Source organism: Protomyctophum bolini, assembly GCF_963924005.1.
Source record: "Protomyctophum bolini genome assembly, chromosome: 3".
NCBI lineage: Eukaryota > Metazoa > Chordata > Actinopteri > Myctophiformes > Myctophidae > Protomyctophum > Protomyctophum bolini.
In genome coordinates this window covers 24546126-24563625 of record NC_137864.1, presented here as the reverse complement: position 1 = coordinate 24563625, position 17500 = coordinate 24546126, and the positions used below count along the sequence as shown (strand labels likewise).

General features: G+C 42.6%; 1 protein-coding gene and 1 long non-coding RNA gene across 2 annotated transcripts in view; one reads left to right on the top strand and one right to left on the bottom strand.

The window, feature by feature from the left end:
- The window catches only part of LOC308310367 (fibroblast growth factor 9-like), a gene marked incomplete at both ends in the record, with an annotated part of 2109 nt that extends 778 nt beyond the window's left edge, over positions 1-1331 (top strand). Inside the window, 2 exons of the mRNA XM_080756706.1 lie at positions 785-888; positions 1086-1331. Of these exons, the coding sequence (XP_080612832.1) occupies positions 785-888; positions 1086-1331 (350 nt within the window). The remainder of the gene's footprint in view (positions 1-784; positions 889-1085) is intronic.
- A 1055-nt stretch (positions 1332-2386) lies between these two features.
- LOC308310442 overlaps positions 2387-17500 on the bottom strand; it is a 36301-nt gene continuing 21187 nt past the window's right edge. Inside the window, exons 4-5 of the long non-coding RNA XR_013963493.1 lie at positions 15910-16012; positions 2387-4264 (exon numbers count right to left, since the gene is read on the bottom strand). This is a non-coding gene — a long non-coding RNA (uncharacterized lncRNA). The remainder of the gene's footprint in view (positions 4265-15909; positions 16013-17500) is intronic.

Below are 17500 nucleotides of genomic sequence, written 5' to 3'. Positions count from 1 at the left end.
TACATTTGCCTGTTTATCTTACACTTATCAAGATATCAAAGCACCTGCTATATGGCAGATCAAAAGTAGGTTATTTAGAAATCCTGCTACCAGAGCAAGGCCATATCCTATAACACTTGACTTTCTGACACTTGATTGATTCAACTTGAAAGTAAAATGACCACTGAAGGATTTTGTGGAAAATTATAATGTTTGTGCATGAGGTTAGATATCTGGCCTATATAGTGCATGTCAGATTGTGCTTGTGTTACTTATGAAGTTATGCCCTTACTAAGGTTCCAATCTATTATATGTAGCCTATGTATGATATATGAACACTGCTGCTCTCTTATATGTGCTGTGCACATGCAGATATACCATCTATGCCATTTTGCAGACCCATTAATTCAAAGCATTTTCATGAACTCATATGCACATCTTCAATCTTGGAGTAGGCATATGTTGGTATACAGAATATGAAATTAAATCTGGTGTGTTCATTTAACTTTGAGACAAGGTTGTCAAACTCGGAGGTAGTGAATGACACCCAAAGCAAGGCCAACCAGTATGTCCTAACATCTAAGGGTCCAGTGATCCTAAAGCCTGTCTTATACTTAGTACCATCATGTCACACACCCAAAATGGCAGATCTCCAAGCTCACAACTTGCCATGCTGTGAGGCATTGTGAGCTTGAAGATCTGCTATTGTGTGCGACACTGTGAACAACATGTGAACTATGTATACATCAGATGTCCATAATATGAAGGAGCTAGAGGGAGTGACACTGTTGTTTTTGTTGTGCAGGTATCCTGGAGTTCATCAGCCTGGCGGTGGGTCTCGTCAGCATCAGAGGCGTGGACAGTGGCCTGTACCTCGCCATGAACAGAAAAGGAGAGCTATATGGATCTGTAAGTACTGAAACTGCCGAGTACACACACATGCACACAGCCTCTCCTTGTGTCTGCGCTGAGTGCACTCACTCTCTTTCATGTGCACGCACACATGCACAACAGAACAGCCCAAATACCCAAATGACTACCATCGTTCTGGCTTGCTTGGGTTCAGAACACAGCCATGACAATGTCTTTCCTCTTTCTGTCTGCAGGAGAAGCTTTCGGCAGAGAGTGTATTCAGGGAGCAGTTTGAAGAGAATTGGTACAACACCTATGCCTCCAACCTGTACCGACATGGAGAGAGAGGAGCGTTTTATTTTGTTGCCCTAAACAAAGATGGGACTTCAAGGGACGGTACTAGGTCAAGGCGGCACCAGAGGTTCACTCACTTCCTACCGCGGCCTGTGGACCCGGACAGGGTGCCAGAACTTTACAGAGATGTACTGGGCCAGAGCTGAGGCTGAATGTGAGCGAGAAGTCGAGAAGTGAATCAGGTGCACCCAATCCTCTCTCCATCCCAGTGGAGATGGAAGGAATTTGAAATGTGTTACATTGAACGGAGGATAAAATCAAGTGCACCCAATCCTCATTCCCCCTTATCAGTGATGTGGGAGAAGCCCAAACCATTTCAAGACTGCACTGAGCAGTTTGTTCCATTTTGAACCAACCCTAACAGGAAATGGCTCACGAATGGAGTATATGGAATAGCCATGCTAGAGGTAATCCTGAACCCAAATGTTATTAATCAAAATTTCACCCTACACACTATTATCAAAATGGATACTGGGTTGGCCTTGCTTTGGGTGTCATTCAGTACCTCCGAGTTTAACTACCTTGTCTCAATAGCATGTTCTCTCCAATGCTGTTGTGGAATTCATGGGACTTTAATCTTCATTTGACCTCAGGAAAATGGAGTACATATTAAAAATGGTAGCACTGAAATTTACTCTAGCCACTGGCCAAATGGTGGAACATTTTTTGGCTGTGGCTGGAATGTGTGGTCAATTCCAGTGTTCAATCAGACATTTCTATAAAAAACAAACAAAAAACTACCTGGGCTGCTATACAAAATCATCTTTTGTCCACTAGCCATAGTGGCCAGTTTACAAAGAAACACAGTTTCATGTGTTTGATGGCAGCCATCTTTGTTTTAGGTGTGAGGGTATAGAGAATCACATGTGATTGGCAGACAATGCCATATGATCGTTCCCCTCAGCAAGTTGGCTCCGACAATGCAGATCAGACAGTCTGGGATTGTCTATAAGTTGCATGTGGAACATGACAATAGCAGGTATCCTGTGGACCATCTTCGTCTTGCGGATTCTTGTGACAGACTTCTTTGCGTTTTCTCGGAACTCTAGAAACTCATTCTAGAACTCAGTGAAGGAATTTTGTGGTGTTCAACAAAAGACTGCTTTCTATTTCCCACATAAGCATGAGACTGACAAAGGATCTTTTAGACATGTAATTTTTTTATTTTCTATTTATGCATTTTCTTTCCTCTGGACACATATTTATTTCATATATTTATTTATTTTGAGAATATATTTTTACAGGTAGAATGTGAGATATAATAAAAGAAAAACAAGAAGCCATGAGAGATTTATTTTGTGCCATTATGTACGACTGCTTAAGCAATTTCCAGTTAACTGTAACCAATTCATGGCAAATCAGAACTTGGAAACATCTGGCTAATAACACTGGAACCCAGAGCTCCAACACCTACAGTATGTCTTAAAAAAGAAAAGGAAAGAAAAGCATTTACACTGAAAAAGTAATTTTATGCTACGGCTAGTATATTACACCTAAGAAGCCAGGTAGTTTGTAGTAGGTTGAGAGGGGCTACACATTGGCTTGTACGGGGCAGCCATTTGTAGTTTGTGGTTTAAGACTAATTGCAACATGTTACCTTGTAGATCAGATCAATTTGGCAACACCCTTGTGCGATGGAGTATAAATTACTGTAAGCTTAAAGGTCCTTACACACTAGGAGTGTTTTAATTTTATAAAAATTCACACAGAACTCAAAGATCACGCGATGATAAAGAAATGTAATTATTATAATTCTTAAACAAATTCACAGGTTGAGTCAGAATAATCAACCTGTATGATTGAGGCATCAACTATATGAATAGTTTGATGCAAAATATTTGCCACGCATTTCCAGATTGTTTATTTGTCATGCTTCTGGTATGTGAAGACCTTTAGGGCTATGTTTCACCGCTGCTACTGTAGTGTAGTGTATCAGCTAAAAGCACATAGCACACTGATGTTTGTTTAGTTTTTCTTTAAGAAAATTGGAACACAAATGCCATCATGTGTCTTTTTATGTTTCGTTTAATGAGACGTCAATGAACATCAGGAGTTCTGAGCTGTTAAAAGAGCCATGCTGTCACAATATTGTCCAAGTTATACTCTCTTTATGTCATCAAAAAGAGCCTGGCTTTGTTATTGTCAGAATCAGAAAACGCCTGACTTCCACTGGTTTTCAGTGAACAATAAAATGTAAAATTTGAACTTCAGTTATATTTGTGTGTCTTTTAAAAATAACAAATATCAATACAGTTTCATAATTTTCTGTGTTAACTAATCTCTGGAGGGATTTCCAAGGATGTGGCAATGGGAATATGGATATCTGATATTCAGTTAACTACCTTTACCTTTTCTAGGTTATACTAGAGGTTATACACAGTAAAATACTTAGTGTTCGTTTATCTCTAGTCAGAGCAAGGCTGTTTTCAAAGGAAAATAAAAAAAAATCAAATATTCAACAGGGACATATTGTACTATAACAGATAGAGGCCTACAGAAAGCTGCAATACCATACGTTTTATTTATTACCCTGGTACCCAGGATACAAACCCAGGTCTCCCCCATGCACGGGAAACCAAACATAGGCTAAGAAGGACCAGTAGGTGTTCTAATCTAGCCAACACCAGGGTTTACATTTATTAATGGAGGAGTAGGGAGACCATCTAAAGGCAACGCAAATGATTAAAATACACTACCATACATATTGGTTAACATAATGTTTTATTCATAAAAATAACTTCCAGATTAATTTAACACATTATGCACCCAATTAGTGTGTAGATAACCACATGTGTAGACCAACATGAATCCATATAAAGTATTGCACATACATATAGGCTACATGGCTAGACATACACAAATAAATCATGGAGCAGATCCGTGTGACGAGACACTCACCTCTCCAGAAGTACACTCTTCCTCTGACAGACATTGCAATTAAACAAGTGACTGACAGGCTCAGTGCCCCGCCGGACTCTTTCATCCTCCTTTTTATCCTTTCTTTATCTCTCTCTCCTCACCCGCCCATCCTTCTGTGAGTCATCATCACTCCCTCTTACGACACCTGAGAATGACTTGGCTGGGTGTCAGCGTAGCAGTGGATTGAGAGAAAGAGGAGAAGGGGTTCGGGGAAAAAAGGAAAAAGAGAGGAGATGGAGAAAGGCAAAGACATGATGAAAGAAAGAGGTTAAAGGAATCACCTAACTCTCACTGTACTTAACCATTCCACCCTACATTCTTGCCTGATAGTTGAAAAGCAGCCAGATTAAAGGACAAGTAGGCCTATGCCCATTCTCAGATTTAGCCATAGCATACTAAAACATTTTCCCATTAATGACCTTATTTGCAGATTTTAAAGCTTGTTTACATTTGTCTCCAAAGTCTTTCAAATATTACCAAACGTATCTAAATAAAGTCAATGTTGACAAAATATAATTTCAAGGTTTCTCAAGGGACTATTTTCAGCTAGACATTTTAAATCAATCTGCACGTTTTAATGCATTAAAACGAAATGATATGGTAAACAACCACACAATGACATTTAAATTAGTTTGTTGGATTTAGCTTATCTAAATCATGTTTCAAGTCTCTGCAAGCTGATTTTCATATTGTACTGAAATGATTGGAATCCAATGGCTGCAAACCAAGCATGCTTTGGAAAGTAATGTCATACTGTGTATACTGTGAGTCTTAAGGTCTTTATACACAAGGGGCGTGACGAATAAACTATGAGAGAAATGTGCCAGTGAATTTTTCACAAACTATTCATAGAGTTGATGCCTCAGGGTGATGCATTTATTCTCTTTCAAACAAAATAAATTGCATCTATGCGTAAAATTAAGAAATAGCCCCGGTGTTGTGAGTAACTTTAGTCAATGGCCTGAACATGACAAACCAGCAGTGTGGTCCTGTAAGTCGTGTGGAATGCACAGAATAATTTTAAAAATGGAACGCGGTCGTTTCATTGTAGATGAAGTCAGGAACTGAAACATTTCAAGGTAATGTGATGAAGGTCACATGTCACAGACAAACACAACAGTCTTCTGCTCCAGTCATCTCTGTTCCACATCAAGGTGTTCGTCACTATTTAAAGTATTCATATAGATACACATATCAATGTACAAGGCAGACGCTGGTTCTGACCTTTAAACCAACAGATTTTGGGCCAGTGTTTGGAGACACTCATACAGCTAGTGCTACTACATCACTCATCGTCCTGCTGTCTTCCCATGCACAGCTGTCTTTCGCACGCCCCAGTTCAAATCTACACAGTCACACACACAATATAACATGGTTACATTTTGACTACTCCACTATGGATAGGGTTCTGTGTGTGTGTGTGTGTGTGTGTGTGTGTGTGTGTGTGTGTGTGTGTGTGTGTGTGTGTGTGTGTGTGTGTGTGTGTGTGTGTGTGTGTGTGTGTGTGTGTGTGTGTGCGCGTGCGCGCGCGTGCAAGTTTGTTAATCCTCTGACAAGATCATATCAGTGTTAGTGTGAGAGAATGAGTTGAATAGAAGATCAGAAGGCTAGAACCCAGAGTACCAGCATATATACCTTAAACTTCATTTTAAAAAGAAGAAGGGGAGAGAGAGAGAGAGAGAGAGAGAGAGAGGCAACAGTGAGGTTTCAAGAAACAGGTGGGTTTGTGAGGAGAGGAATTGTCAGGGGGAAATAGCTGTATGTGGGTTCTTAGTGTTTGTCTGAAAGTCAGGTCACCATCTGCCTTTGAAGTGCGTGTGCATGCGTGTGTTTGTGACTTGTGAGTGTACTGTATGTGGTGGAGCGTGGGGGTGGGTGGGGTGTTTGTGTGAGTCAATTTGTGTCTGCACATCTTCTGTGTGTGTATGTATGTGTGCATGAGTGTGTGAGTGCGTGCGTGTGTGAGTGATCTGGGAATCTGTGTGAAGGTGAGCCAGGGGTTCTCCTGACTAGAGGGCTGTTTGACTGATGTGTACATGTGTGTAATGTGCGTGTGCGTGCGCGTTTGAGTGTGTGAGTGCGCACGCTCTGTATTTTTCTAATATGGGGCTTTCCATGTTGCATAGACAGCATAGGGTCCTGGGTTGGATGCTGTGGTGTGGTCAACAGCACAGCCGTGCCGATGCAGAGTTGCAGACACAGCTAATGCAGACTGTGGAAATACAGTCGAATCGTGACAAATATCAACAGATAGATCATTTTTATTATAGCGTCCTACACCACAAGATGCCCAGCCCGCACAGGCTTCCTAGACACTCACAAAATGTACTGTATACACCAAAGAAGATATACCACAAACACAATAAATAAACATATTGATTGGCCTGGCTGTGAGTTGCTGATATATTGTTCTCCAACATACTTTCCCTTTATTTTTTTATTATTATTATTAATTAAAAAAGAAAAATCTAAAAACATTCCCAAAAAATAAAATGCAAAGATCTTTTTCAGTAAATCAAAAATGAAAATTGGCGATCTACAAGCTCCCAACAAGCGCACAAAGCGACGCATTGTGCGCTTGTAAATCTTCTATTTTCACTAGGTTGGGTCCCGGCCAAACATCTAATTTATTTCTCTTTTGGGTCCTAAGCTAAAAAGTTTGGGAACCACTGCTCCAACGCAACTGCCATGCCTTCTCCATGAATTTTCCTAAAACAAAAACTACAAATTTCAAAAAGGACTTTGTGGTCTACAAATGCGAATCATAATCTGCAGCTATAAATCCCAATTTGCAAATATATTGGTCACGAGCTGTAACTGAATACAGTGTGTTGCAGATAAAATCAACCAAATATAATTATTTAAATTGTGTCTGAAATTATATTTACACTGACAAAACACAAAGAAACAGTGAAACATGACTTTGTATAGATTCTAACGTTCAGTTAAACCATAACTTTAAAAAGTAACACATGAGAACAGTATTGATGCATTAGGCTACAAGTTTCAGTTTTTTTAGAACTTTATTTATTGGGGCAGAGGGGTCTCATTGAGCAAATTATTTTAATTAATTACAATAATTGTATTTTCTGATTGGTAGACATACATACTAATTTATTGTAAATAGCTTTTGTGGACATTTGAATCAGCATACACAGGACCCATAACCGTACTGGTACTTCCAATTGACTTATGCAACCGTGAGAGTGACAATGCAACCTCACACCAATAGTGCAGGCTAAACAAAAACCAAGCGCACCTGATGTACCCTTTTTTTTTACCGCCCTGCTATTTTCTCCTGTTCTGGTTCAATGAAAGAGTGTTTCATGACATATCGTACATCAAAGATTCACACAGGCGCACATGTTTTCACACCCTGTTATCATCGATGGTTCTAAAGCCACGGCAGAACATGTTGTTTAGCAGAAGGCATGGTGCAGATTCCATGTCAAATATCCAGCTAAGCACTGTCTTTAAGTTATATCCACAAACCTTAAAACCACATAATATACTGCACTGCTCTACCACAAATTATGTACAACACAAGTAGGACATGATACTGTAATAGTGGAGAAAACCAAAGCTGTACTTTGTGTCAGATGTTAGGGAAGTTATCCCTTAAGGATCCACTGCTCTCTCAGAGTTAAATTAATACTCAATTTCATTTTTATTTCACCATCCACTTTGTTTAGAAGCTTATGGTTGTATAGTTACATTACTTAGTTAGATTAGCTGATTGAATAGTATAAAGTATACCCCTCTGCAGGTGTGCTTGATCCAAAGAACAGCTCCACACCTGTTTGGGTAATGGTCATTATACTGTAGGTGGAATTCATGGGGAATAATTGCTGTATTCAGTCCATTGTTAAAAACGTGGGGGAAAAAAGATCCTCGATAATTTTGTCAGGTGAAACCACCTGACCAATGAAAGCTCATGAAATGTAGACTATCTAATCATACTGAGGACCTAGTCATACTGACGGCCTAGCCTGATTGGCTGCCTCGTCTGCCGCCACCAGCCAATCGCGTAGTATCATTGCCTGCCTCCTAAACTTATGACACACGCACCGTGGAAGGGCTGATTTCCGCACCACACCGCAGCCAGCCACTCTACGACCGCAACTCGAAGCGACAACAGCTGCTAATGTTATGAGCTAAAGTGCATGGACAGCCAGCAGGAAAGCCACAACATTGAACCACGAACATAACGTCGCAAACAAACGCAAACAACGGCCGTGAGGTTGTCACACACAAACATACACATTACTAAAATAATAATAATAATACTAATATGGGGGAGACAAGAACACAACGGAGACAGTGCTTCTTTCACCTGACATTTCTTGTTTTAAAGATGGAGTCATGATTTTTTCTAGTTTTTCATGTCTTTATGAGGTCACAGTACTTCATTAGACCCCTTGGTGTGATTTATGTGCAATTCCCTTTGTATTTAGGGTTTCTTCCTGGAGGCTGAAACCTTGACAGTCAATCGTGCCAATGAAAAAAAAAACAGTGATATTGTGACATCACAATGTCATCCCCTCCCCTATTCCCTCCCGCACACAGCTGTGTGTGCGGCTTCAGTTCAGGTGGATCACCATCCACCAGGCAAACCAGGCATAGTGGGGGGCGTGTCCACATAAAAATTACATTTTAACAAATACTGTACACATTTTTGAAAAAAATCAAACAACTGATGATCATGTTTTAGGGTGGAAAAAAATCACGGCACTCCATCTTTACTGTTGCATGGAATGGTGTCTTGCAGACATTTGTTGAATTAAAAACTAAATCATTGCCTCAGCATAGTGAGAAGTAACCCTCCAACAGTAAATTGACTATTTTAATGGAAGCAGACAACACAATGTTTGGGTTCAATGAACTCAATAACTATCACTGAACAATGCTGACACCAGCAGACTTTCCCATGTTTTATTTTATGACCTTCCATCTTTATTTAATGAACAGACGCCTGGAAATGAGATAGGAAATTATGCAAGAGAGAGCTGATGTAGAAAATGGAAGTGACGATAAAGCAGCGTGTGATTATGAAGTGAGAGATTGGAAAGGGTGGAGGAGAATGTCTGCAGGGAGACTGCAGACAGGCCCTCCCTGTGGTGGTCCCCCTGCCCTGCAGTGTCAAATCATTTCCATGGCGTACCAAGGACCATGTTGAGTCAATGCTATGGATCCACTCACACATTTACTCTTAAATTCTTAATAGGAGGCAAAACAGCCATTAACATACCAAGGACTCACGGAGAGATGCAAGGAGGGAGGAAAATAGAGAGAGAGAGAGAGAGAGAGAGAGAGAGAGAGAGAAAGACAGACAGAGAGAGAGAGGACACAAAAAGAAGGGGCGACAGGAAAAGAGAGGAAAAACCAGAGGTCGAGAGTGGGACGACCGTAGCTAAGTGAGTAGAGAGGCTGCCTGGGAAACAGAAGGTGCCCGTCTACGTGTCGAAGCGTCCCTGAGCAAGACACTTAGCCCAAACTGCTCCCGAGGTGCTGCATGCCCCATAGCTGTCAACTGACCCTGATACTATTTGCAATATAAATAGTAAATATACAGTGGCAAATATACAGCAAACAAGTGTGGACCAAATTATTATTATTATAATTAATCCGATTGTGGCTACTGATAAGGACAAGTATGAGGGACTGAGAGACTGAGCAACATGTCGCATGGCACCTTCTCACCAAAACATCAATTAGGCCTAAGGCCGCGTAAACACAATGAAAGCACCTGCTGAGGAGATACGATCCCCTGCATGTCTGGACAGGCAAGACAAAATAATGGCACTATACCTGAGCATGACATTGACCTCACTGGAACATAGAGTACAAGAAAATAAACATCCCGTACGCAAACAAAACAGAGTGTACAGTAACATTCCCCTCTCATCACACCATTCCAAAATAATTAAGCATTTACAGTCCCCCTCCAAGCACATTCCCATCATCACCCGGGACTGTTAATTGCCTTTGTGTATGCAGTGTGCTATACAAATCAAATTGCTTTGCCATTGCCTGAGATTAAAATGGTGACTGTGGCTGCATGCAGAGGACTGGACAGCAAACGCTTATAAGCCCTGCTTCAGTTCCTAACGAACTAGGATGGAAAAACCTTGTATCATTAAGTAGAACATGCTCTGGAGCAAATCAAAAGGTCTTGAACCCATGAGAAAACATGTCCATTACAGCTCCAGACCGGTGCCTTGACCTCCCCACCAGCCTTGCATGGCCACACTTCAGCGCCTCATTGATTGGAACCGAACCCAGAGAGAAGAAAACACTGCTATTATTTTCCCCTTCTGTAGGTGCCTCGAGAGCATTGAAAACAACACAATTCTTAGAGCTGGTAAAATTATTGAACCTTTGTGGACTCACATGCATTATATCCTAGTATCATGTGGATTGTATGCTGTAGGTGGCTGCAAATATTTACCTCATATATATATAATATTTCACAAGACAAAGCAGTTGCCCTAAATACTCTAAAATGTACATTATGTGGTTTATATTCCTTAGAACATTAAGAGACCTCCCAAAGATTGCCTGTTGAGTTGACACAGTGTATACTGTATGAAAGTGTGTGGGGCCGGAGGTTCAGTGTGGTGGGTTGGTCGCTAATATGGGGGATGGAACCATAGCCTGATTTTGTAGTTTGTTTTCGAATTCAACTGTGGTAGGCTGACCTTGTTCACCATGATAAGCAACAAATGAAATTAATTGTTTACTAGCCATTTTTAACGTACTGTATACTGCAGTTTTTAACATGAACTGGAAAACGAACTGCAAAATCCTATGGTTTCATGCTCCTTTAAACAGCCTTATAGAGGACAGCCCACTCTTGGATTCAATAATGGCAGGGGCTGTATTTTTATTATCAGCCTACATGAATGGTCTAATACTGCCTCCAGGGTTAACACGCACATGCACACGTGCACACATGCACGCGCACGCACAGTCGCACGCACACGCACACACACACGCACACGCACACGCACACGCACACGCACACGCACACACACACACACACAAACACACACACACAGGGTGGAAGTAATTAAAGCAAGTGGAGCTAAATTGAAGTATATTGAACTCATCTCTCACACACTCCCTCTCCGTCGATAGATCACTCAACAAGCGCTATCGACCACAGCTTCCCTCTGAGAAACATTCTCCACCAGTGAGGTTCCTCTGCATTGTGTGTGTGTGTGTGTGTGTGTGTGTGTGTGTGTGTGTGTGTGTGCGTGCATGCGACCGTGCATGCAGGTGTGTGAGAGTGAGAAAGTGACTGAGAGACAGAAAGAGACACACATGGATTGTGAGAGAGATGCTCTGTACAGCAGAATCAGTCAATCTATTCTCTCTCTCTTTCCTTCCTTCTCCGTCTTTCCAACATCAACCAACCCCCCTCCCCATCGTCTCCCCCCACCTCCTCTGCCCTTTCTTTCTCCTTCCCTCCGCAAGCCCCCCCCCCCCCCCCCCCCCCCCTCCTATGTTCTCTAGCTCCTTCCCTCCGCAGTGCACGCAAGTGTTTTCAGCCCTAGTCTTTTTATACAAGGGGTTGGACCTTGCATCCAGAAAGCCCAACCCAGTAGTCACTTTGAGTGGCACCACACAAAGCCCAACCCAGTAGTCACTTTGAGTGGCACCACACAAAGCCCAACCCAGTAGTCACTTTGAGTGGCACCACACAAAGCCATGGGTGAACATGTACTGTATGTCGGACATTATTATTACTAACCCTACCCAAACCAGTGGTTCCCAAACTTTTGTCAAGGACCACCAAGTCAACATTTATTAGGCCACCGGACTCCCCATTTGAAAACATATGCCAGTGACCCCGATAAGGGAGGATTTTTATGGCTCTAGCATTATGCTACGGACCCCCGATTTAATGGCATTTCTATATCTGGTACCCCAATTTATATTGTAAAACCACTGTTAATTTAACTCTGAGAGTGTACAAATGTTACAATACAGTTGTATACTCTCTGAGTTACAGGCCAATAAGGGTCCATTTGGTTCCTAACAATTTCTAATTGAGCAAGGTACCCCCTGGAACTCCCTCAAGTACCTCTAGGGGTCCCCGGACCCCACTTTGGGAACCCATACCCGGCATAAACCTAACCCTAACCACAAGCACGAGTCACGACGCAACGCATGTCGGACCAAAAAACGTTACTTTATCCGCAAAAAAAAGTTGTTTGCGGTGCACATAAAAATAATGGCTGCTGGAATGCTTTTCCAGAGTCTACTAGATTAAAACACGCCAAACTCATTTAAAAAAAAAAGGCATTTCACCCAACACCTCCGCAGCACCCCCCATGTTCTCTAGCTCCTTCCCTCCGCAGCATCCCCCCCATGTTCTCTCCCTTCCATTCCTCACCTTCATGCCATGCTCGCCCCTCGTTTCTTTCTAAATCCCTAAATCTCTATCCATCTTGTGGGAGGGGTAATGATTTAACTAAATGAGAGTCTTGCACTTCCCCGCCCCACTAGATTATCGGATCAATGGGACATTATGTGTGTGTGTGTGTGTGTGTGTGTGTGTGTGTGTGTGTGTGTGTGTGTGTGTGTGTGTGTGTGTGTGTGTGTGTGTGTGTGTGTGTGAGTGTGTGCACGTGTGCGCGCGTGCGTGTGTTGCCTGTGTATGTATGTGCGTGCGTGTTTGTGCACACGAGCATGGGTGCATGCGTGTGTGTCTGTGTGTGAGAGAGAGAGATGGAGAGAGAGAGAGAGAGAGAGAATTTACATGCCTGCAATGCATTCATGCATGTACGGTACATATGCATGCTATTGTATCGCTTTTCTCCAAGCAGTGTGAATGTGCATGTGTGAGTGTGTGTGTGTGTGTGTGTGTGTGTGTGTGTGTGTGTGTGTGTGTGTGTGTGTGTGTGTGTGTGTGTGTGTGTGTGTGTGTGTGTGTGTGTGCACGCGTGTGCAGTGACATATCAGCCTCCACCAAGTGTAGTTATCATAAATACTGTAGCAGGTACCCAGAGTGACTCCAGAGGAATACCCTGACAGATAGTGATGAAAGAAAGAATGACAGAGCATGGTGGGTTGATTTTCTTCCAGTAGAGACCCAAATGGGAGGGGCATAAATCGAGTGATTGGGGCTGAATCTTCCGTGAGAGACCCCAAGATGATGAATGTGTGCCTGATGTGCTGTCGATGTTGACAGAGAAAAATGTCTCTGTGCGCGTCTGTTGAAATGCGCCTTCCCCCTCCCGCCTTGATGTGAATTCAATCGGAGTTGAATTGATTATCTCCAATTTGGGATCAATTCTAAGTAGCTTTTGTGTCCACCCCGCCCCTCCTCCCTCTTTGGGACTTATTTGTTTCTCCTCTCTCCCTACAGTCTGTATGTGTTTCATCTCTCTCATTCTCTCCCGCCTTTTATAATTCTGTTATTCCCTTTTTTGTTTTATTTTGTGTATTTTTGGAAGCTTTTTCTGCCGTAGCATAGTAGCATAGTAGGCTCACAGGAAATGGGGATGGGGGTGGGGGTGACATGCAGCAACGGTTGTCGGGATCGGGAGTCGAACCCGCGACACGCTGGATTATCACATACCCAGCCTTTATTTGCCCTGGGTGAGGTGAATGATTATAGGACACTATAGGGTGATAAGCCATATCAACCCTAGAGCTGATAACTACCTATGCTAAAGTAACACCACCACTCACTATCATCAACTGACACCATGAGCGAACTCACTGCAGTAGGACCTCTGCGTGTCAAACACACTAAACCGACCACCAAACACAGTGTGTATGTTTTAGTAAAATGTGTCAGAGCGAGCCAAATCACTGAGTGGTAAATAGCTAGCAACCTGTGACAATAGAATAGCTGTCATGCCAACAATGGCAAGGCACGCCAGCAGCACCTACCAAATCCCTCCCCAGTCCCACCCTCTGTCAGGAAATCCCAGTGGGGCTACCACTTAAATTGCCAGTTCCTTAGAGACAGACAGGCCAACACACACACACACACACACACACACACACACACACACACACACACACACACACACACACACACACACACACACACACACACACACACAGCACTGATCAAATAGGTTGTATGGTGTTGAGGACCAAAGCACGGTGGTTTCCTACTCTAAGTATTTTAAGCCCAACACATTAAAGACTGACAGGGACGTTTTATTGTGCTTTCCTCAAGTGTGGGCACGCGCGCATGTGTGTGTGTGTGTGTGTGTGTGTGTGAGACTGTGAGTGCACCCCCAGGGCCAATATTCTCGCTAGGATAACTTGGAGAAGCACAGTGTGAAGGATCAAATGCAAGGTTCTCTTGAACAAAACGGAACAGAATCACTCACTTGATACTTGTGAGGACCCTTGACCCAAATTACTGAAAAGTAACGCTTTTGTACATGAAAGGTTTCAGCGACGATATCCTTAAACCTACGAGACCTATATGATCTACAATTTACAATAAGACACTCTTAATCCAGAGTGATTTACAGTAAGAAAGGTAAACACAAGGTAATTACATCGGTAACAAGAATACTCGGCACATTTACCCTTTTTGCCGACTTATCAAGATAAGTCGGCAAAACGTGTAGAAAACTCGGCAGACTCTTAAGAAGAATCGCCGCGCGACGACTCTTCTTCAGATTCTGGCGAGTTTTCTACACGTTTCGGGGCACTTTCAGCAGCTGCAGAGCTGCAAGTTTCTGAATGTTCTCAATCTGATCTACAAGCTCACAACGTGCGCTCACGAACACATTAAGAATAAATCAGGCACATTATTTGCACTTTCAGCAGCTGCAACGATGCTAAAGCAACAAAACCAAAACAAAACATGGTTGCCACATATTGTAAGAGTGTGAAGTGTGCATCTCGTTAGTTAGCCTATTCTGTAGGCTAGCTATTCATTGAGAAATACGAGGCCCTGTGCTTTATAATTTGTTATACAAAAATCATCACATTTCTATCTATAAGGACAACGAGCAAAAATTGCTCTTTTGCAATGTGAAAGAAATGCCACCGAATTCTTAATTATTTTCCTTCTCTATATGGGCACACTTGTGAAAGCTGAATGCTTTTGCATGCTTTTATTGATCTGCTGTCAGCGTGCATGATCATCATGCAGTAGCTATGCGCGCTCCAGTGGCGAGATTTCTTCCCCTTTCGGCGACTCTTCGTCACTTTCGGATCGAGTTCTCAGACAGAACTCGGATCCGAAAGTGACGAAGAGTCGCCGAAAGGGGAAGAAATCTCGCCAAAGATGAAGAAGAGTCGGCGGGCCGAGTTCTCCAGTATTCATTACATCAAATGCATAAAAATAGTAATCTAGGGTCATAAGTACAGTAAACCAAGAACCTATCATCAGCCTAAAGTCTAAACAGTATAATAATATCAAAGAATAAATCATTTGTACATACAACTATGCCAGGTCAACAAATGGATCTGGCATCTGTCTACATAACATGTTATCTAAATTACATTTAGATAGAATAAACCTGCATAATCCTGAAAGTGCCAAGGCAAGTTCTACCGGCCAAGGTGGAGTCTGGCTTAAGTGCACATGTCGGGCGGCCAGTAAGGAGTTACAGTTACAGAGTTACAGTAGTCATGTTTTGATATGACTGAGGTCTGAATAAGAAGCTGGGCTGACTATTGGGTGAGGATGCTATATAGTGTAAACCTAGAGGATCGAGTCACAGCTGCAATGTGTGCCTTGAATGAGCAACCGAAGGAACCAAAGTCACAAGGCCGTTGTCTATGTAAATACTTACATTAGATCCTGCATGGGGCATGACTTACTTGGGAAGAAGAGAAGCTTGGTCTTGTCTGGGTTCAGCTTGAGATGGTGAGACGTCATCCACTGTGAGATATTAGCCAGACATGCAGCAATGCGCTCTTCCACCTGAGTGACAAATGGGAAGGGGGGTAGGGGGATAGAAACAGTTGAGTGTCATCGGCATAGCAGTGATAAGATGGATTGTGAGCAGAGATGACAAAGCCAAGAGATGTAGGGCTCCATTTTTGTCTCATCTTTCTAAAGCCACTATTTGGGGATTTAGGAGTGGGGAAAGGGTGTTCCCCCACTAAAGTTGGTATTTTGGTTACCTGTCTAAATCCCTTAAACACCTCCGTTACCCGTTATATTATGCATAGGTGTGGTTTGGGTGTTACACAATTAGACCAATCACCAGTCCACGTCCCATTGCCTTTAAGAGATCCCTTATGCCTTGCCCGTTAGTGCTATATTGCTTCATAGCCTCAGCCCGTTGCTGCCTTGAAGTCTCACTTGTGCTGTTGGGGTTATGGTTAGAAATGGGTCAGACACTTGATTACCGGTAGTGCAGATTGGAAAAAGGAGCAGCTAATGTCATCAACGTAGAAGTAGGTGACAAAAGCATGGTGAGAGGGATAAGGGGCCGGGGAGGGGGTTTAAGGAGGGAAGAGAAAGTGGAAAAGAGCTATCACACTATATTATAGTGTGGAACAATGTCCTGCTCATCATTTTAGACGATGTGAAAAACAAATCAGGGTCATGATGGTGGGCCTAATCTGCACTAGCTCACCAGCGCCCTTGCAAAATTACATGACAAAAGATATTTGGGGGAATTTGTTAAACAATACAATGAACCAAGCACGCCTGACTTAATATGTAGCCTTGGGAACTAGTGTTTTCCAAGCCCATGTGGCCCATAGGGCAGGAGCCTATTTCCTGTTTTTGTAGCACGAGACAACTTGATGTCCTCCAGCCATTATGTAGAAGTACTCCAAACGTTGATGCTGAGAGCCTGGCAAGGGGACATTGGATTCCATCTTTATAGTCTTTGGTATAACCAGGCCAGGGATTGAACTCCCAACTCCCAGTCTCCAGCCACAAGGCCACTGAACCAGACAAGGCCACTAAGCTGGCAGCACAATTCAAATCTTCATAATCATGAGCATGCACCTTGTAAGTACAAACTGTGGTCGTTAGAGATAGAGATAGGAATTTTGAAAATAACAATTAATACAAATCAAATAAAAAAGACAAACAACCCACAGAGAGCAAGGGAGAGCGGAAATAAAAAAAATGCTGACTGAAATAATTGTCCAATGGTAGGCTTTTTATGAGCAGTCCACATCCTGTGAGTGTGATTATCTTTCCCCTAACACAGCTTGCCTTTACTTAACACTAATTCTAATCCTAAACCCCCAATAGCCCACTGACAAGAGGCAAATTGTCCTCACTTTCCAAATCCTCGTGAAAACATCTGGTAGAAGAACATAAGTGCATGTGCAGTGTGCACTCACGCACCTGGACACGCACAAGCACAGACTGCACACACACGCACACACACACACACACACACACACACACACACACACACACACACACACACACACACACACACAC